Below are 21,093 nucleotides of genomic sequence, written 5' to 3' on the forward strand. Positions count from 1 at the left end.
TCAATTCAGTTCACATTTAAAGGTGAACCCACCTAATTTGCACTTTCAGAAACAAAACAAGAACTGAAATTTGCATTTCTCTGAATTTTGCAATGCAGTTCTCCTACCAAAAAAAATATATGTGCATGCAAGGATAAGGTGTGCATGCAAATGTACGTATGCCATAAAAAACAACATACAGAAATGAATTATATTTGGGGAAGTTGCTTTCCAAAAAAAATAGTAAATGTGTCTGTTAGGGATAAAGCCTTACAAAAGTGTAGATTAGGATAAATTTGCCCTAAAATGCTGATGAATTTTCATGAGGACTTTATAAAAGAATTGCAAACTGATGTGGAAATATGGAGGGCCAAACTTAAGAATGGAAAAATGAGGAATTGAGAAAAACCAAAATTGGCATAGGTGCCCATCCTTACATCTAAGCAAATGGGTACAGGACTACTCCCTAAACTCACAATCCTATACATACTTATCTGAGAGTAAATCCCACTGATTTCAACTGGGCTTGCTTCTGAGTAGACATGCACAGGGTTTGCAATGAAGGCTGGATTTCTGTGCTCACTTATCTTGGAGTAAGTCAATGAAACTTAGTTCTAAATACAGTGCAATGTTCAACATGATGTGGGCATGACATTGAGCGTCCAAATTCCTAGTTGTGTCTTCACCAGCCCTAGCCAGAGGCTGGTTTGACATATGCCACCAGGGCTGGCCCACCCATGAGACAAGGGGAGGCCATGCCTCAGGTGGCAGGATCTACAGGGACATCAGATCCCAGTGTAAATCTTTATCCTCCCCCCTTGATCCTGATCTTCACTCACCCCTTCTTCCCTGGAGGGGAGGGGGTGCCTTCGCCTCAGGTGCCAAAATGTCTCTTGCCGGCTCTGCATGCCACTGTATTTGACAAAGCAACTTATGGTGGCCACAGTCATGCAATTTGATGGTAAGAATAATATTTATCCAGCGGCATAAATATTGCAGTTTATTGCTAGCTGGGTGGTGAGTTGTTTCTTCACCACAAGCACATTTTAAGCCTTGGAATCACTTCTCAGATTCACAACAAAGGCCAGACTCAGAACATCTGAGTTCCCCTGAAGAACTGGATCGTAATTTGTGGCCTATTTGTGGCTGAAGTGGTGCAGAGGAAATGCGGGGATGGGAAATGTCAGCATGGAGAGCGGAAAATATTTCTGTGCCGGCGCCCTAGGGGAAGAAAAATGGGGGGATTTGCTACTTAATGGGCAGGTACGCAGTGGGGCTTTGTTCTCCAATGCATGGTTGGGATATCAGGTGCTAGAAACTGAAGGGAAGGGAAAGCTCCAGAAAATTATTCAGACAAAGCAGGATGAATACATTGCAGGAACAAAACGGGCACACTCAGAGGTATATTTCAGTCACATCCTTCTGCCAAGGAGTTCTAGGAAAGCTACATGGTTCTTCTCCTGTGTGGACAGTACTGAGATAGATAAACGTAAAATTCTGACACAGTATAAGGCTTACTGTATTCCCTGATCTAAAATCTGTTGCTTGCAGCATGAGCTGTAGCCTGCAAAAGTATCCGTGCACTGACAGACCCTCCAAGTGTCCCTATTCTCCAGGGACAGTCCCGGATTTACGGAAGCCGCCCTGGTTTCTGATTTGTTCTTGGAATGTCCCCTTTTCCTTAGGATGTCCCTGTTTTCACCGGAGAAATGCTGGAGGGTATGGAGCTATCTGACCCCCGGGCCATCTGAAGACAGCTCTGTGTAGGAAAGTTTCTTAATGTTTAATGTTTTGCTATGTTTTTATATATGTTGGAAGCCGCCCAGAGTGGTTGAGGCAACCCTGTCCAGATGGGCAGGGTATAAATAGTAAAATTATTGTGATGATGATGATGATGATGGAACAGAACGTCCCTGTTTTCATCGGATAAATATTGGAGGGTATGACGGACCTTGGCTGGCAGCTGCTGGCCTTTTCTGATTCCCACCCATTGCAGGGTTGCCAAGAAAATGGCCCCATGAGGCTCTCGCTTGACACAACAAATGTCCAACATGGAGGAGGCTTAGCTTTTGGCTGCCCACCCACAGCACACACGCACATGGGTAGATTAAAGAGAACCTTCACCAGTGTTGAAAGACATTTGGTTTCCAGATCACGAGCAGAGCAATTTGCCTCGACTTCCTCATTAACTTAAGCTGGGCTCCCTGGAGGCGGACAACTTTGGAGCAGGTGACTTTGATTCCACCCCTGCTGTCTCCCCCTACTCCATGAAATCTCTGCTTGGGAGATCCTGCTCCCTCGCTTCTTTTGGTGTGAGCAGAGAGGTATTGGTATGGGTTTGCGTGTGTGTGTGTCGTAGCTGTGCACCACGGGGCATAATTACTTTGGCTTTAGTGTGCAGACTTCAAACCTGGATTAATTCCCGTAGGAAGTGTGAAACAAACAGAGAAGGACTTGGCTGAGCCTCTGGAAAGTAAAGATTGCAAGGGGGAAGTGGGAGCACGTTGTTTTGGATGGAGTGGCTCTGCCCTTGAAAGAAAGAAAGAAAGAAAGAAAGAAAGAAAGAAAGAAAGAAAGAAAGAAAGAACAATGCACAGATTCATGGGGAGGAATGCTGGACCCGGCATTTCTTCCGGCTGTCTAGATGGATTTATTATTTTATTTAGTGGATCTGTACCCCACTCTTCAGCCAAAAAGACTCTCAGAACGGTTAATCAAACACAAACACAGGTGTACGATGGAGGCTGGTTCATTATGGAAAAAGCAAGCTCTATTCTGCAGTTGTGGCTAACATAGAAAAAGGGGCGCTAGAGCTCACCTCACTTATTCTCTTATAATGGCAATGGTGCTCACCTGAGAGGTGCTAGAACACAGTTCCTGTGAGTTCTGGCTGAAAAAAGCTCTGGGTAACACCACTGGGCTTTAGAGGTGTGCTTGCATCTGTGCAATATCAGACTCGAATACCAGCTGTTGAACAAAAGTTGCTGCTTCTGCCATCACTCTTCCCAGGGCAGAGGCTCCCAACCTTGCCTTCACTCAAGCTTAGTGATGGCCCAATCTGTCAGTTTCTGTTTCTCTCTATTCCTCATCTTTCCACTCTTAATTTCGCTTTTCTACATCTCCACATCAGTTTGTGAATTTTTGTTTGAACTTCCTCATGAAAACTGAGAGTTTTAATGAGAATTTCTCCTGATAGTTTGCAGGTATTTTTGCACATTTTTGGAAAGCAGTTCCCCTAATGGAATGCATGTTTGTATACTTATTTTTACTAATCAATACATTTTGATGAACATCGCACAATTTCACCATGGTATACAGTGGTACCTCAGGCTAATTCGTTCCAGAGGTCCATTCTTAACCTGAAACTGTTCTTAACCTGAAGCACCACTTTAGCTAATGGGGCCTCTTGCTGCCTCCACGCTGCTGGAGCACAATTTCTCATCCTGAAGCAAAGTTCTTAACCCGAGGTAATATTTCTGGGTTAGTGGAGTCTGTAACCTGAAGCGTATGTAACCTGAAGCGTCTGTAACCCGAGGTACCACTGTAGTTGGTTAGTTTCTCACACAATCCTCTCTATCCTCCATCCCGGCAAACAGAAGGCCTTATCAAGGACAGGTTCCAGTCAGGCGAAAACACTCAAGGAGGGTAGAGAGTTGGGCCAGTGAGGGGTGTGGCCTGGGGAGAAGGTGTGTGACTAGAAATGGGGTGTGGCCTGGGAAGAATCACAGGGGCCAAATGGAAAGGCCTAAAGAGCTGTATTTGGCTCCTGGGCCGCAGGTTCTTCACCTCTGCATTGGAGCATCCAGTTATTTGAGGGCTCCCAGGTTCTTCAGATTCTGACTTTTGATGAATAGGTTCTCAAGAAGGCCCAAGCATTTGTTGGACAACTGTGCGTGCCTCACATTCTCTCTAATGAAAGTTTTCTTCTTATATCTTTCAGTGAACTTGTTGGACACTTCCACCATTATTGGCGACTGGGGCTGGCTCACCTACCCTTCCCATGGGGTAAGTCACATGGAAAACCTATGGAGAGGGATGAGCGATAGGTCAGTTGGTAGAGCATGGGAATCTTAATTGTGGGTCTGTACCCCACGTTGGGTGAAAAATTCTCACATTGCAGGGGGCGTGAACTAGATGGTCTTTGCGGTCTCTTCCAATTCTGCACTTCTTTGATTCCTGTTGGGTTGAGCCAAATTTCCATACTGTTAAGTTTCTTGTTTTCCAATGTTTCTGAGAATCCCACCCCCTGGGAAGGAAGTAGCCACCATCTTTTTTGATAGACTGACTTAGGCTACCGCTTTAGAAGAGTCAGTGGGGAACTGATTGCCCTACAGCCTCTATTCTCCTCCTCCAAGAATTTATTTATTCCTCTTTAATGCATTCCAAGTTGGTGGCCACCACTGCCAATTGTGGGAGAGAGTTCCACAGTCTAAATATGCACTGTGCGAAGAAGAGTTACTTCTTTTTGTCTGTCCTGAATCTTCCATTGAATGACCCCAAATTCTAGTAGCGTAGGAGGAGGAAAAAATTCCCCCCTGAGCTGAGCCAAACAATTTCTCCCAGCAAACATCTGCGCTTCCTTCTTCCTTTGCCCATGTGGGCAAGCTTAAGCCACACTCGTATCTATTATTTGCATCTTTATCCCTTTATAATCTGGTGTGTATGTGTGTGTGTGTGTTTAAAATCTTGTGTTGATTTTAATTTAAACTGTTAACAAGTTCCTGAATACAGATGTAATCAAACCCGCTTGCCTGCCGCATTAATTATGATGTCCTCATTTTCATCTTGCTAGGAGACCTTATCTCAATGACATGGGAAGAGAGGAGAGTCATTTCGCTTTATGAAAAAAGAAACAGAGATAGGAACAAGGCAGTGCATGTTAGGTTGTAATAGGAGCTCTCACAGCCTGTCCCTTTTCTTGCACAGTTTGCATCCCAGTTAATCAGAGGAACCTCTTTCAAATAAGGAAAGTGCTTTAAATAATCAGCTGTTGGGAAACTTCCACCACATGGGCCTAATATGGTCTTGGAGGTCGGCTTGTGAGGCTGTTTGGGGCAAACCTGAGCCATCTTTCCTGGGCCTGATGTCATATGAGAAAATTCAAGTCATATGGGAGCATTCAGCAGGCAAAACCCTGAACTTTTTGAATTGGATGCCTTTTTTCCTGCTGCCTTGCACAGTAAAAAGAAAAGTCTCCAACTTCAAAACATGCCAAATTTTGTTTGCAAAGGAAGGATCAAGAGCACACTCAGAGTGCACACCTGGGCCTGAACTATCAATGACCCAACATCATATAGCATCAGATGAGTGACAGGAACATAGCCTGCCTACCTGCCAGAGCGGCCTGTGTCAGGTTAGCCACTTCCCGGTCTGGTCCTCTGTCCAGATCTACGTAGTTCTGTAACCTCTGAACTCATCCAACTAACAATCCTGTGAATGTTTCCTCAAAATAAGTCCTGTTTAGGGAAGGATGAATCTGAATATTTCGGTTTCTTTCAGTTTCTTATTTTCCCAATCTTAATTTAGATTGCCCCATTCCCACATACATTTCCCTACCCCCAAAATGGCAATATGAAAATCCGTACTTGTTTTTTTGTGCGCTCATTTCTCCTAATATGTACATTTTTATACACATTTGTTTCTGGTATATGCATTTTCATGAGCAACTTTCCCCAAATGGAATGCATTTCTATACTTAATTTTGTGTGCACATTTCATGAATATGTGCATTTTAACTTTTATTGATTTGCTGGAGAACTGCATTGCAAAATTCAGAGAAATGTGTTTCAGTTTGCATATTCGCCTTTGGAAGCACAAACTTGGTACACTGGCATTAAAATGTGAATTGAACCACTTTCATCCCCTAGCCTGACCGAATTCAGTGAGACTGAAGTCAGTGTCTTTATGACTGTAGCCCTACAGCACCCTCCTACACTTGTCTGTTGACAAAGGTCAAGGTGTCAGTTAAAGCTGTGACGTCCCTTACCTTGGGACGTAGGTTTGAAGTACAAAATCTGCTGGACCTGGTGCCTCTAACTCCTCTCTCCTGCTCTTTCCTTCCAAGTGGGACTCCATCAATGAAATGGATGAATTCTTCAACCCCATCCACACCTACCAAGTCTGCAATGTCATGTCCCCCAACCAGAACAACTGGCTGAGGACTAGCTGGGTGCAGCGTCACGGGGCTCACCGGGTGTACGCAGAGATCCGATTCACCCTGCGGGACTGCAACAGCATGCCAGGGGTCCTGGGCACATGCAAGGAGACCTTCAACCTCTACTACCTCCAGTCGGACCGCGATCTGGGCAGCACCCCCCGTGAGAGCCAGTTTGTGAAAATTGACACCATTGCGGCCGACGAGAGCTTCACCAACGTGGACCTGGGCGTCCGGCGACTCAAGCTCAACACGGAAGTGCGTGGCGTGGGGCCCCTGAACAAAAGAGGCTTCTACCTGGCCTTCCAGGACATTGGAGCCTGCATTGCCATCGTCTCGGTCCGAGTTTACTACAAGAAGTGCCCAGCCATGGTGAGGAACTTGGCATCCTTCTCCGAGGCAGTGACAGGAGCAGACTCCTCGTCCCTTGTGGAGGTGCGGGGTGAGTGCGTGGGGCACTCTGAGGAAAGGGACACCCCGAAAATGTACTGCAGTGCTGACGGGGAGTGGCTGGTGCCCATCGGAAAATGTGTCTGCAGTGCCGGCTATGAGGAGCAAAGGGATTCGTGTCTGGGTAAGTCTGGATGTGGGTTGTGCAAAACTACTGTTGCTGCTGTTGAGAAGGATGGAGGGAAGAGGCACTGGGAGAAAATGTTTTGGTGCTGCTCTATTTGATCAGGTCCACTTCAAAGAACAGATACAGGGTTGCCCCCCATCCCCAAATTGCAGCTAAAAAAAAAAAAGAAATTGCAATATTGCCTGTCAATGACCTGTGAGCTTCCATCAGGAACAGACTTCAGTAATCTTTCATAATGCTAGGGTAAATCTGGATAGAAAAGTTGTTGAGCCTTTTTTGGCAAAATCATGAAAAGAATTGCTGTTCTTCAGCACTGTCTACATGGGTTGCCATAAGTCTAGATTTGACCTATTTCTGCCCGGACACTGCTGCCGACTGTGATATTATGGATATGTCCAGGAAATGGCAACCCTAGTAATACAGTCCCCTGTGCAAGGCCAAAATTTGGCACCCCCAAATGGATTATGGGTTTCCTCAATTTTATGCCCCCTTAGCCCACACCACCCTAAAACTGCTGCTGCTTCCATAACCTGGAGGATGTCAAGGTGTTGGTTAAAGGGAGAAAAATAGGAAACCAGACAGAAGAGGGAAATGGCCCACTTAGACCTCTAACAGCTTACAGCACGCATCTTAGAGTCAAGGATTATTACATTGTTTCCGGTTCCACCGCTGTCTACCTTCCCAGGACTTCTCGAGGTGTAATTAGAAGCTGGAGGTCCTTCTGGGCCCACGTACAGTGCAGGACTCAATAACAATGGAGATACCCGATTTGCTCCGAGTAGAGATTGCCCTGAGCGCCAGCCTCACATGCATTGATTATTTGGCGCCTTGCCGAGCGGCCTCCCTTCCAGCTGTGTGCGTTTGGCTCCGCTCCAGGGCCTTCCCTTGGGGGCTCTGGCCACTTCTGGGCTCCATCAGCCGGCCGTTTTTTCTGCAGCCCTGCCTTTGCTTTGGCAGAAAATTTCCTCAGCAAAGAAAACAAAAGCAAAGTCAACAGAAACAGAGCTATCTCCTTAATCCATCGCCGGCGAGCACTTGGAGGAAGACGGAGGCGTTTTCCCTGAGTGTCCGTGGGCTCTGGGAAGACGGCTGCAGCTCGCAACTGTATAAACGACGATAAGGAGGCAGCAGCTGTGCAGAAGGCAGCAGTACACACTGCCCTGAGGCTACATGTGTACAACAGGCGACTTGACTGGGGTCCTCATAGGAGGCTTTGTTTGCTTTCAGTTTCTTTCAGGGGGGAAAAAGCGCTATTTAGAGGAACAGAGCTTTGACTTGGCAAATATGAAAAGGCGGCTTTGTTTAGAGGCGGGGGGAATGTGAACAGCAGGATTGACAATACCTTGCACAAGGTTACCTTTGGCAAAGTCACACAGGGAAGGACACGGCTATGCTAGACAGATGCCCGTCTTCACGTGCCCTGGATACATTGCAAGTTCGGAAGTCACATAGGCTGTGAACCACGTGAAGCAAAGAGGGAACTTCCTGGCCAGAGGCTGAATATGGCCTTTCAGGGTTCTGTATCTGGCCCTCAAGACTCTTCCTAGGTCACACACTCTCTCCGCAAGCCACAGCCCTCATTGGCCCTGCTAATGTTTAATTAGGTTTTAAAACCATAATTATGATATAGGAAGGAGAAGACTGGGGAAGGAGTCCTCTTCCTCCAGATTGCCCCCTCAACAGCTGTTGAGTGGAGGGGTGATCTGGGAGGTAGGCATCAGGCAGGAAAGTGAATGTCAGGTCAGGCAGGCAGGGGTGGGGCTAGATGACTGCTGGGCACCCCTTCCAACTCTGCAATTCCATTGTTGTATATATATTCTTTGCTAGCAATTTCCCCTAAAATAGAACTCCAGTTCTTCCTTTTCAGTTATGCCTGCAGTTTTTTCTGTCCTGAATCTGAGGGCTCATGAGGTCATGTGGGCATCACTGCAATAAGGGCAGTTGGAGAAGACCCTCCAGAGAAAATATGATGGTCTAGGGAGATATAAGTGGAGGTGGAGAGAGAGAGAGAGAGTCAGAGAATCAGAGAGTCCTCCAAGTCCCCTGTCCCTGAGCTGTGAAGGGACTTAAAGATCAAAAACAGCACCTTGGACCCCCCAAAAAGACCTGGGATTACACTGAACACAGGTCTCTCTGCATGTACTGTGTGAAGTAATATACTTGGTACAGCTTAGCTATTTGTGTACACGGGTGCACAGATAGTGCATGCATTGAATTGAACATGCAAACACCCCTTAGACAGTAAGAATAATTTATTTACAGGGTGTTTTTTTTAAATTGCTATGATTCTGATAGTTTGAGAAGTTAGTGTTTTTGTTCTAAAGTTAAGACCCTGTGCAGAAAAAAATGAAAAGAGCAACACTGCACAATTCTTTCTATCAAATGTAAACCTTGGTAGCGGGCTTGTTTTTTAGGAAGCACAACAGACCTATAATGCCTTGCCTTGTTGCCAGTAAAAGGGAATTGCTTCAATGGTGCCTTATCGCTGCTTTCACACAGCAGCTGAACCTGTTTCCCCAATGTTTCCACAATTTCCACACTACATCTGAGCTTTCACCCAACGTCAAAGCCATTCCTGGAAATACTGTGCAAATTTAGTGCTCATTTCTGTGTTATTTGCAAAGCATCCCCCTCTCCCTCCGGAAGCAAGTAACGAGTGCTAAACATGTGCTATATTCTGCTACCTTTCTGGAAGTGGTTTTTACATTGAGGGGAAGCCCAGATATAATGCGGAAATTAGCAGTTAGGGAAGCATCGGAGAAATGGAACACAGTTTCATATTAATGCAACCTTAATTGGTGTCACTTAAACCCTTTCCTTTGTCTGGCAGCAAATTTGTGAAGACTAGAGATTCCATGTTCATTGAATGCTACATTTGAACAACAGTGTGAGTGCACAGGTTCACCACTTGTGTACGCAGGCACGCACATTAGCACACTCATTGAATGTAATGTCCCAGTCACAGTTAAAGCACTCTTAGCCTGGACTTAGAATCATAGTGTTGTAGAGTTGGAAGGGACCCCAAGGGGTCATCTAGTCCAATCCCCTGCAATGCAGGAATGTCAGCTACAGCATCCATGTCAGATGGCCATCCAACCTCTGCTTAAAAACCTCCAAGGAAGGAGAGTCCACCCACTTTCGAGGGAGACCGTTCCTCTGTTGAGCAGCTCTTACCGTCAGAGAGTTCTTCCTGATGTTTAGCTTGCTCTTTCAGCAGAGAAAAGAATCGGCGCTGCAAGATTGATAACCCAAATCAACTGGAATTGGAAATTCCTCGTTCCGCCGTTTTAATTGTCAGAATGAGATCCCACACTGCTGTCACCCTGGGTAATATTTCATTCCCTGCCATTGGGACAGGATGATGTAAACCCCACTTTGTAGTCCTAATCATCTTTCTATAAATATCAGAGAAATTCAATTTTTTTGGGCAAGGGAAGAAATTAAACCTTTAGCTTCGTAGTAGCATCCTAATGTGACTCCAAATTAATTCCCCATTCCTTCTCACAGCTAGGCATCCTATTTCTTAAAGATGTTTGCACAGCTAAGGACTTCTTTATAGCTTTAATGTTTACCTAAGAAAGGAGCTTTCAAGGCAGCAAAAGAGGAGACATAGGATAGTGCCTGTTGCTGGACAGGGATTGTAAAGAAAGTTGATCACCCCTCCTGTGTTTGCTGGAAATTCCTGAAAGTATCACAGTCTTGCTGTGGCTATGCATTTTTTTTAAGGGTCAGACAGGTGGCAGAACCAAGAGCCCCACGGACCAGACTGGCTCCCTGTGCTACCAATGCTGTCAGTCGGTCACAAAGCAAATTTCCAAATTTTTGTCATGTCACATCTCCCTAATCTTTTCTCTAAATTAAAATGTCCCAAATACCTTTCCTTGGAGGGGGAGGTCACTCCAACCCCTTGATCATTTTGGTTGACTTATTTTGAACCTTTCCCGGCTCCTTTCTGAGGTGACATGACGAGATTTTGTACAGGTCACTAGTAATTATTTTACTTACTTGATTGTAAGATTGTGGCTGGGTGGAAATAAATAAATCAATGGAAAGTGAAGGAAACCCATTTTCTATTAATTTATTCCCCTGCCCCTGCACAAAGCTGCAATTGTGGACTTACCTGGCTTGGGGAAGGAGCTTGCAAGGGCTCTGGTAACATTCCAGAGCCCACTTCCCGGGGTTCCTGGCTTTACACATTTTTGCATATATACGTAGACTCCCGGAACCTAACCCTCACTTAAGACATGAGTTACTTGTACACAGTATTCCAAATGCACCATCGACAGATATAACACCATTATGATATCGGCACTTTTGCTTTCAATTCCTTTTTCTAATGATCCCTTAAAAAGGGTGTGAAGCAAGGCTAGTGAGGGGTGTGGATTGGGGAATAGGGTGTGCTGAGTGGGTAGAGCCAGCCCTAGGAAGAGGCAGAGCGAGGCAGCTGCCTCAGGTGGCAAATGCTAAGGTGCAGGGAGAGGACAGAGCTGCGAATGCCATGTGCTCTGCCCTGTACTCTGATATTGGCAAAAAGATGTTGTCTTTTTGTATCTAGGGCGGGCTAGATACAAAAGAATTTTCCCTTAGCCCTGCAACTGCTCCGATAGCATAAGCCTTGCAAGCCTGGTTCGCTGGAGAGTTTAGCATTTCACAGGGATCGTTGCTTGAGCCCTTCCAAAGGCTCCCAGCCATGGCTGTGTCACTTATGCTAAGCAGGCTGTGACCCCCATGCCAATCAGAGGTAAAGGGACTGAACCTTGGGGCCGCCCCTGCCGTCCCTCAGGAGCCATCGTCTTCAGAAAGAGCACAGAGGGGAGACCTAAGCTCCTGCTTCAGAGTCTCTCTCATCCCTTGCAGGTCACCAGAAGGCACATCCCCAGAGGCAAGGGCCTGTCACAGAGGCCTGGGTGCTGTCAGCTTAGTACAACCGGGCTACCTTTCTCAGCGCCTCCTACCCCCTCAACTCTCCCAGGGTTTTCTCTCTGTATAATGAACTGACAGTCAAAGCATCAGCTTCTCCAGCAGACAAGCAGTTCAGGAAGGGAAAGGGCAGGGATAGGGAAACCTCTGGCCCATAGGTCTGATTTGGCACACAGTGTGGCCAAGCCGAGTCCCGCTGACCCACACCTTTCCAAGCCGTGGTGATGCCTAGCACAGGGTTTGGTGCTCTGCAAGGCCCAGACATCAGCTCATAGGAGCCAACTCCTAGGGGTTGAGGTCCCTTCGTCTCTCCCCCCTCCCTAATAAAATATTTGAGGGGGCTGGGCTTCCCCAAAGTTAATGGGCATTGTCATTCAAATGGTGTGTGTCTTGTGATCGATTATGCAGGATGGAGCTTACCTGCAACCCCCCCCCATATTTTATGCAAATTGGTACCCATGAACTTGGTCAGTTTCCAGCAGTGCCTTGTCCTTGCTGTTCCCTAAGAAGCAGGCCACATTGCTAAAGACCCTGTTCCTTTAGCCGTGGCTAACCAAAGGCTGGGGTTGATGATGGGGGTTTGCTGTGGTTACAGCTTTTGCTGTTGCTGTTTGGAACGAGAGCAGACTAGTGGGTGGCAGAAGGCGAATAAAGACCCCGCTGTTTTGTAAGCCATTTTGATATTGTCATAGATTCGGGACACACACACACACACACACACACACACACACACAAATCCTAGAAATTAATAAATGGTAGGATTTTGATTAATTGGGGGTATGGATGAAAATACAAGCTGCAGAGGAATTCCCAAAGTAGCCTATGCAAAAATGACCTGGCCAAGCTAAGCGTTGAGAGCTATTGGCAATGCAAGAGAACTGTCCTCCCCATGTGAACAGAGACGGGGAGGGGGGCGTGTTTGGAAGGTTGACAGGAAAAGGGAGTCTTTAGCAGAGCTAACAGGGAGAGAGATGCCTTGGACTCCAGGGCTGCACAGCCCTTCTTGAAATGACCATGCTGTAAAAGCCAGACTCCTTCCATGCAGACTGAAGGTGTAAATAAGTGAATAAACCATATTTCTTCAAGCTCCGACAGTCTCCATTGTGTCTTAAGTCTCCAAAAGTCCACAGACCCTGGGGGTGTGCCTGGAACCCCGTGGGATTTTTTTCATTGCTCGGCAGAGAGTGCGGGGTGGCACCCAACTTGTTGCAATATATTTTAGGGAAGTGCAGATTATCAATATTCAAGTAAATCAACGATAGACCCTTGACGCTTGGAGTTCACAATCACAGAGTGTGAGGGTGGCAGCGCAGACGTTTGCCTCCTATGGCAAAATTTGTAGATCCAGCTCAAGGACCCATTACTCCCAGGCAAAAACACACAAGTACGGTGAAAAGGAGGGCCAGAGAGGAGTGTGGTCTGGAGAGAGTCCCAAGAGCCAGACAGAGAGTCCCAGGAGCCCATCCCTGCCTTAGATAAAACCAAAGGGAAGTCAATTAGTAAATAAGGTTGAACAGTGGAATTTGCAAGAAGGGTGTGTGGTAGCTGCAGGCTCTGAACCTGGCAATTGTGGGGTAGGGGGTGGTGGGTGGAATAAGCCTGTCTTGTTTTTCTTTACTCCTGTGCTGAGCTGCTCTGAATGCAGCCTTTGTGTCCCCAAAGTCCTTTCATATGCATGGTGCAGCCCCCGCTCCCCTGAACTCTGAGCTGGTACCCAGCAGAGTGGTTCTCGCTTTGCTATCATCTCTTTGACAGACAGGCCTGCCTATCATTTCAGCCATCCCGCCGGCTTATTAGCAGATGTTCTCCTGTCTCTCAGAAGAGCGAGCAGGAGGACAAATGGACCATGCTGCAGATGGCTTGGCTGGGCCCTCCCACCCACACCCGTCCCAACGCGCTTTGGGAGATGAGCCTGTCAGCTCCCGAGGCAGGAGGACGCGGCAGGTGGCAGCTGGTTACATAGAGAGATGGGTGGGAAGAAGGAAAGCAGTGAGGGAAAAAGGCAGGCAAGAAAGAACAGGAGATAGAGGGGGACTCTGCCTATGGGGAAGGTGGTGGGGAAATGAGCGAACCTAGAAAATCAAGGTGTACTCCAAATGTCATGGGATCTGTCGAGCAGCCTTAGGGCATCTTCTGAGACCGTAGGAAGAGCTCTGCTGGGTCAAGTCAAAGGACCATCTGCTTCAGGATCCTGTCTCATAGTGGTCAACCAGACACGCATTATGGGAAGTCTGCAAGCAGGACCTGAGTTCAAGAGAAACTCTCCCCACCTGCAACTCCCAGAAACTGGTATTCAAAGCCTTCATGTCTCTGATAGTGGAGGTGGAACAGAGCCACACTGACTATCAGCCATTGTTACTCCACACACACACACACACACACACACACACACACACATTAAATTTTCTGTTTTACAATTTAAAATACTGATTTTACATCCTCAAGACATCCATGACTTCCCTTCTTCTCTTTCCATGGTTTATTTTACATATCATAAATCCCTGCATATTTTACAAACACTATACCATTCAGTATTCCATTATTGCATGCATCAAAACTTGTTTACACTGTTGAATTTATCTTAATGCTGCCAGTGTTTTCAGCTGCACACAATTATTTCCCATACATTCAATAAATGTTTTCCAATCTTCTTTAAACGTATGTTCTTCTTGTTCTCTTGTTCTATATGTTAAGTCTGCAAGTTGTGCATAGTCTGTCCTTCTTCTTTGGTTGGGACGTCACTCGTTTTCCATTTTGGGGCTAACGAAACACAGGCCACAGTAGTAGCATACATCACACTCCCCAATTATGATGCCTAGCAACTAGTATTTGGGGGAGTGGCTCTTTACTGATGAATGGGAAGGAGTGGCGGAATGGGAAGACCATGCCTTCAAAGCTCAGATTTCCAGAAACTAAACCAACCAATTAAAAGCTAGAGAGACTATGTGGTGTAGTGGTTATAGCAGGGATGGGGAACCTGAGTCACATGGGTGACATGTGGCCCTCCAGACCTTTAAATCTGGCCCTTGGGACTCTGCAAAAGCACACCCCTCACCCCTCTTTGCTGCCTCCTTGAGTGTTTTTGCCTGGCTGGAATATGCCCTGGAAATCTGATGGTGCCTCTTGCATACATTGATGGAGGGAAAGACAGGGGTGCATGTGAAGAAACTAGCCTATGGTACCCAAAGTGGAATTTACAGCCAACTTTTGCCTAGTTTCCCCATAGGACAAATTCAATGAGGGAAGCAGGAGTCAGCTGAATGGGAACGGGCTGCCTTTCCACAGTGTCGCGTTGGCAGCAAAAGTTGGGGCTGCCCAGGGATTTGCCACAGTGGGAGCTAATGCACTGATCTGCTGGTCTTCTGCCTTCTCATCTCTCTCTCCTTTCTCCTTGTTTTGCCCTCTAGCCTGTCAACAGGGTTTCTTCAAGTCTTCCCCTGGGGATCAGCTGTGTGCCATCTGCCCTGCCCACAGCTATTCTGAGACCCAGGCGGCACAGGTGTGTCGCTGTGAGAACAACTTTTACAGAGCAGCGCAGGACCCTCCTTCGGCAGCCTGCACACGTACGTACTTCATCTCATCCAACCCTCAAATTGCATGCGTGCCTGGACAACCCAGACCCTTACTGCGAGTCTCAGTCAGATAAAAGAGGATAATTCCCGGGATACTGATGAGCACCCTTTAGCCACAAAGTGAGGGAGGAGGCAGAGCCAACAAATAATAAGTGTGGTGTACTGTAGTGGTTGGGACACGAGTGGCGCTGTGGGTTAAACCACAGGGCCTTGGGCTTGCCAATCAGAAGGCCGGTGGTTCGAATCCCTGCAACGGGGTGAGCTCCCATTGCTCGGTCCCTGCTCCTGCCAACCTAACAGTTTGAAAGCACATCAAAGTGCAAGTAGATAAATAGGTACCTCTCCGGTGGGAAGGTAAATGGCTTTTCCATGCGCTGCTCTGGTTCGCCAGAAGTGGCTTAGTCATGCTGGCCACATGACCCAGAAGCTGTACACCAGCTCCCTCGGCCACTAAAACTAGATGAGTGCCGCAACCCCAGAGTCATCTGCGACTGGACCTAACGGTCAGGGGTCCCTTTACCTTTACTGTAGTGGTTAGAGTGTCAGACTATGACCTCAGAGACCAGGGTTCGAATCCCTACTCAGCCCTGCAACCCACTGAGTGACCTTGGGCCAGTCACTGCCTCTCAGCCTAACCAATATCACAGGGTTGTTGTGGGGAACAATGAGGACGGGCAGAACCATTTACACCACCTTGAGCTCCTGAGGGGGTGGGAATGGTGAATAAAAGAAATAATGAATAAAATAAATAATAAATAAATAATACCGCACCGTTTGCACTATTCATAATTGGCTTGGCTTCTCTTTCCAGCCTGTGATTCAGATTTCTTGGGATAAGGTACATCAGAAATAAATTAGCCTGATACCAGAACGCAATAAGGAAGTGAAGCAGCATAACTTCATAAATACGAGGGCAGGGGTGGGTGGTTCAGGGGCCAAATGTGGCTCTCAAGCTTTCTCGGTTTGGCCCTTGGATTTCCACTCAGGCCACACCTCTCACTGCTTTACATCTGAAGTATTATGCTGAGTAGAATTATTATTATTAGTAGTAGTAGCAGTAGTAGTAGTAGTAGTAGTAGTAGTAGTAATAATAATAGTAATCGTAAATGAATCCCCCTCCAAACAACCATCCGAATATGATTTAGACTAAACATAATTAAAGACAATTAAAAAAGCAAAAAAAAAAAAAAGAGCAAATGCATTTAAAACTGAAGCCATGTGAATAGACATTTGTGGTAAAGACCTGTCTTCAATTGTTTCCAGAAAGTGAAGATAGTAGGTGCCCATTGTATATCGACAGGAATGCTATTTCACAGAATAGGGGCCACCACAGTAAGAGCCCTGCTCGAGTTACTGTGGTGAACATGTCCTTGAAATCTGATATTACATCTTGCATGTCTGAATGGAGGATAGAGAGGATCATGTGAGTGTGTGTTGTCCCACACTCCTTTGCCTCTGGCTCCACCCACTCCAATCTTATTTGTGCACCACTTGGAAAATTATTTTGATCCAGCAGTCCATGCATTTCCTAAATAAATAAGATAAAATATGATAAACCCCATAAACTAAAGCAATAAAACCGTTTCTACAATTGTACAATTGCCATAAAACGGCCGGGTTGCACTCCCTTCTTTAACCAAAATGTCTTTGACAACAATGTCAAAACATCAAAATTATCTAATTCCAGCAAACTAAGCATATATGATCCCTAGCTCATATCGGGTTGCCATATTTTTTAGGGAAATCACCAAAAAACCAACACTTCTGATCCAACACACCCCAATTTATCTGCTTACGAATACAGTGAAGTGCTTTTAAACTGTTTTCCTGCCAGAATGAAATGAGATAATGAAAGTGGACTCTTCAAGCTCTTATGGTTGCAAAGTGGCTTACAGGAAGATAAACACCCACCATCCATAACTCACTGGGCTTGAAAATCTTATTGCCATTTCTGCATTCAAACATATATCTTATAATTGCCAGTCTAATTTACATATATATTTGGGCGTGTGGACTGCTTATATTAAAGAATATGCCTAAAGCAGGATTGATAGATAGTTCTTAAATGTGAGCTGATGTTTCTTTTTTCTTTCTTTCTGTTACATTACATATCTCTGCATTGATAGTCCTACTCAGAGTACGCCCATTGAAATAAAAGAATACGGCAAAAGGCTCATCCATACTTACTGTATTTTTCGCTCTACTTTTTCCCTCCTAAAAAGTAAGGGGAAATGTGTGTGCGTCTTATGGAGCGAATGCAGGCTGCGCAGCTATCCCAGAAGCCAGAACAGCAAGAGGGATTGCTGCTTTCACTGCGCAGCGATCCCTCTTGCTGTTCTGGCTTCTGAGATTCAGAAATTTTTCTTTTCTTGTTTTCCTCCTCCAAAAACTAGGTGCGTCTTGTGGTCTGGTGCATCTTATAGAGCAAAAAATATGGTACCTTTGCTCTGTGCTTTTCTAGGTACAGGTCTGAGCTTTCCAGATCTGTGTCTGAGTTTTTTCTTTTCTTTTCTTTTCTTTTCTTTTCTTTTCTTTTCTTTTCTTTTCTTTTCTTTTCTTTTTGGTCTGGTCATGGCATGTTCCTCAGGGAAACCTGCATTTTCTTGCTGAATTGGAGCAAATAGCAACCTGGGAAAAACTTGATTGCTGTTTGCTCCGATTCAGTGGTAAAATGCAGCTTTTCCCAGGGAAACCGCCAGAACAGTAAAATCCCACTTGGAACCCTAGAAAGGCCGGACCTATGTCTAGAATTCACAGAGCAAAGTTAAATATGGATGAGCCCTAACTGAAGGCCATTGATTTCAGTGGGTCTTCTCTGAGTAGAACTTAGTTGGCTACAACCATTTTATAAACACGCGTACACAGGGCAGATCATTTCCACAGGCTGTTTTCACCCAACTTTGTCTCAGGTAGATTTGCTTTTACAGTCCCTGCTACCTTTAAAATTATGATGATTTTACTAGCAATGGTGAGGATTGAACCTGCAAACTTGTGCATGCCAAGCATGTGCATCTCACGAAAGGTCTGAGCTACCTGAGGGACCTGCCAAGCAGGAAGCTCCTCTGCTAGTCTTAAGGGCTTCAGCCTTTCTGTCTGTCAACTGGTTTTCCTTTAGATAATATTAATAATAAAAAAGTCTTCCCCTGGGAGCCAGCAGCATGCTCAATGTTGTTTGCACACTTATTCTGGAATCCAGGTCAAAAAGGTGAGGCATTTCCAAAGGGAGATAAAATGAAACCTCAATGTGAAAAGTTGAAAGAGGATCTGATGTGGTCCATAAAAAATTCCTTGCCCTAAATAATAGTAATATTATTTTCCTGCCCTAAATAGTAGTAATAGTAGTAGTAGTGGTGGTGGTAGTAGTAGTAGTATTCTATCAATTATATAGATTATAATGTTCTATCAGTTATATAGATTATAATGTTCTATCAATTATATTTCGGCATTTTGGATTTCAAGGTTATGCTGCTCCAGTATCCTTGGTAGGTAATTACCCAGCCTTTGCTTAAAAACCTCTAACAAAGGAGAACCCATCGCTTTCCACCATTGGACACCTTGTACTAGTCCTCAACGCAGCCTGCAAAAATCCATCAAAGGAGTGAAAATTGCTTTGCAAAATATGTATGTATTAGGGAAAACAGCGTACGAAAACATTAGGAAGATTTCGCCGTAAAGCGCTGGCACATTTTCACAAGAACTTGCTTTTTAAAAGCTGATGTGGACAGCTTAAGAGTAGAAAAAATGAGAAACGTTTTTTAAAAAAGCAAAATTCTCAGATTTGCAGGCCAAAGATAAAAGGGGGCAGAATTTGCAAGAGGGGTGAGGCAGAGGAAGAAAGCCTGCCTCGTTTTAGGAGCAGGAGACCCATGCAAATCCATTTGCATCTCATTGCATTTTTTTTGTGGATGGACATGCAAATCCCATCATTTGCTTGAACAAATTATTTTTGTGGCCAGGAAGATGCCTGTTGACAGGGGAGCAGAAGTGGTAAACAAATGGGGGGGGGGGTTAGCAAGGACCCAGAGTCCTACTGACTTGGATATTTAGGGCAGCTTTCGTTTCTATGCTTCTCTGTTTTTAATCCTGTGGTCAGAAAGAGTGACCTTAGCTTGATGCTAGAGCACATGCACTGCATGCAGAAAGGCCCCAGTTCAAGCTGGTGCTGCCAATTAAATAGGAGTGATTGTGAAATTGAATGGGTAGGAGAGAATATATATATATATATATATATATATATATATATATATATATATATGGGACGCGGGTAGCGCTGTGGGTTAAACCACAGAGCCTAGGACTTGCCAATCAGAAGGTCGACAGTCTGAATCCCCGCGATGGGGTGAGCTCCCGTTGCTCGGTCCCAGCTCCTGCCAACCTAGCAGTTCGAAAGCACATCAAAGTGCAAGTAGATAAATAGGTACCGCTCCTGCGGGAAGGTAAACGGCGTTTCCGTGCGCTGCTCTGGTTCACCAGAAGCGGCTTAGTCATGCTGGCCACATGACCCGGAAGCTGTACGCCGGCTGCCTCGGCCAATAAAGCGAGATGAGCGCCGTAAACCCAGAGTCGGCTACGACTGGACCTAATGGTCAGGGGTCCCTTTATCTATATATATATTTATAGATAGATAGATAGATAGATAGATAGATAGATAGATAGATAGATATAGATAGATGATAGATGATAGATAGATAGATAGATAGATAGATAGATAGATAGATGATGATAGATTAGATAGATAGATAGATAGATGATAGATAGATAGATAGATGATAGATAGATAGATAGATAGATAGATAGATAGATAGATAGATAGATAGAGATAGATAGATAGATAGATAGATAGATAGATAGATAGATAGATAGATAGATAGATGATAGATGATAGATAGATAGATAGATGATAGATAGATAGATAGATAGAGAGAGAGAGAGAGAGAGAGAGAGAGAGAGAGAGAGAGATAGATAGATAGATAGATAGATAGATAGATAGACACACACCACCTTGAGCTCCTTGGAGAAAGAAGTGGAATATAAAATGCAATCAATAAACACTATGAAAACATTTTGAATATTTGTATGCAAGTTGCTGGATGATCTCCATATTCCCATTTGGATGAGCTCTTGAGTGAGCCCAAGCACTGGAATACACCTGACTGTCTCTAAATAGTTAGAGCTAGTGGAAAACTCACCTGTCACCAGGCACGCCACACCCTTTATCTCCTGCAGACATCTGCCTGGTTGAAAATCACATATGATCAATTACATGCACACACACACACACACACACACACACACACACACACACATGCAAACAGCAGATTTAAACACCTTACACTGAGACTGTGCAGCTGTGCAAGCCAATGCATTGTTTTGCAGCCTATTTCCCTGGCTCAAAAAGAGGGGGCAGTATTCCTATATCCATGTGCAACATTTGCCCCCCACTCCCTTCATGCTTGAGCATTGGCCATGCTGGTTGGGGTGGATGGGAGCCCAACATCATCTCAAGCAGGGGTAGCCAAGGCTGTGCCCTCCAGATGCCCCAGGGCTGATGGGACTTGTAGTCCAGTAATATCTGGAGGGTACCTCCTTGGCTGTGCCTCATCTGGAGAGCTGCATGTTCCCCACTCTGGGACAGGGTTATATGTCTACAGGAGCAGAGGAGAGGATGCAGGGGGTCTGCCTGCAGACCTCTTCTCCCATCATGTGGGGACAGCCATTCCATCAGGCTGCCTCGGTGGAAGAGATAGGACTCAGAAGGCTCATTGCATCAGCTTTGCTGGAGGCCTGGCTCCATCAGGCACCTCCTGCTTTTGAACTGTGCCAGCTGGCACAGGAACAGCTGTTCAAAAATTGGTGCCTGAGGTTTGGCTCCGGTTTTTCTTTTTCCTCCC

The 21,093-nt window shown here is 45.6% G+C and overlaps 1 protein-coding gene across 2 annotated transcripts in view; it reads left to right on the top strand.

Annotated features, from left to right (window-relative positions):
- EPHA8 (EPH receptor A8) overlaps window positions 1–21,093 on the top strand; it is a 61,621-nt gene that overhangs the window by 14,195 nt on the left and 26,333 nt on the right. For both annotated transcript variants that reach the window (XM_083752526.1, XM_083752527.1), the window contains exons 2-4: window positions 3,920–3,984; window positions 6,044–6,707; window positions 15,038–15,193. In XM_083752526.1, coding sequence (XP_083608652.1) covers window positions 3,920–3,984; window positions 6,044–6,707; window positions 15,038–15,193 — 885 coding nt within the window. The remainder of the gene's footprint in view (window positions 1–3,919; window positions 3,985–6,043; window positions 6,708–15,037; window positions 15,194–21,093) is intronic.

This window comes from Podarcis gaigeae (assembly GCF_964106915.1).
Source record: "Podarcis gaigeae genome assembly, chromosome: 8".
Lineage (NCBI taxonomy): Eukaryota > Metazoa > Chordata > Lepidosauria > Squamata > Lacertidae > Podarcis > Podarcis gaigeae.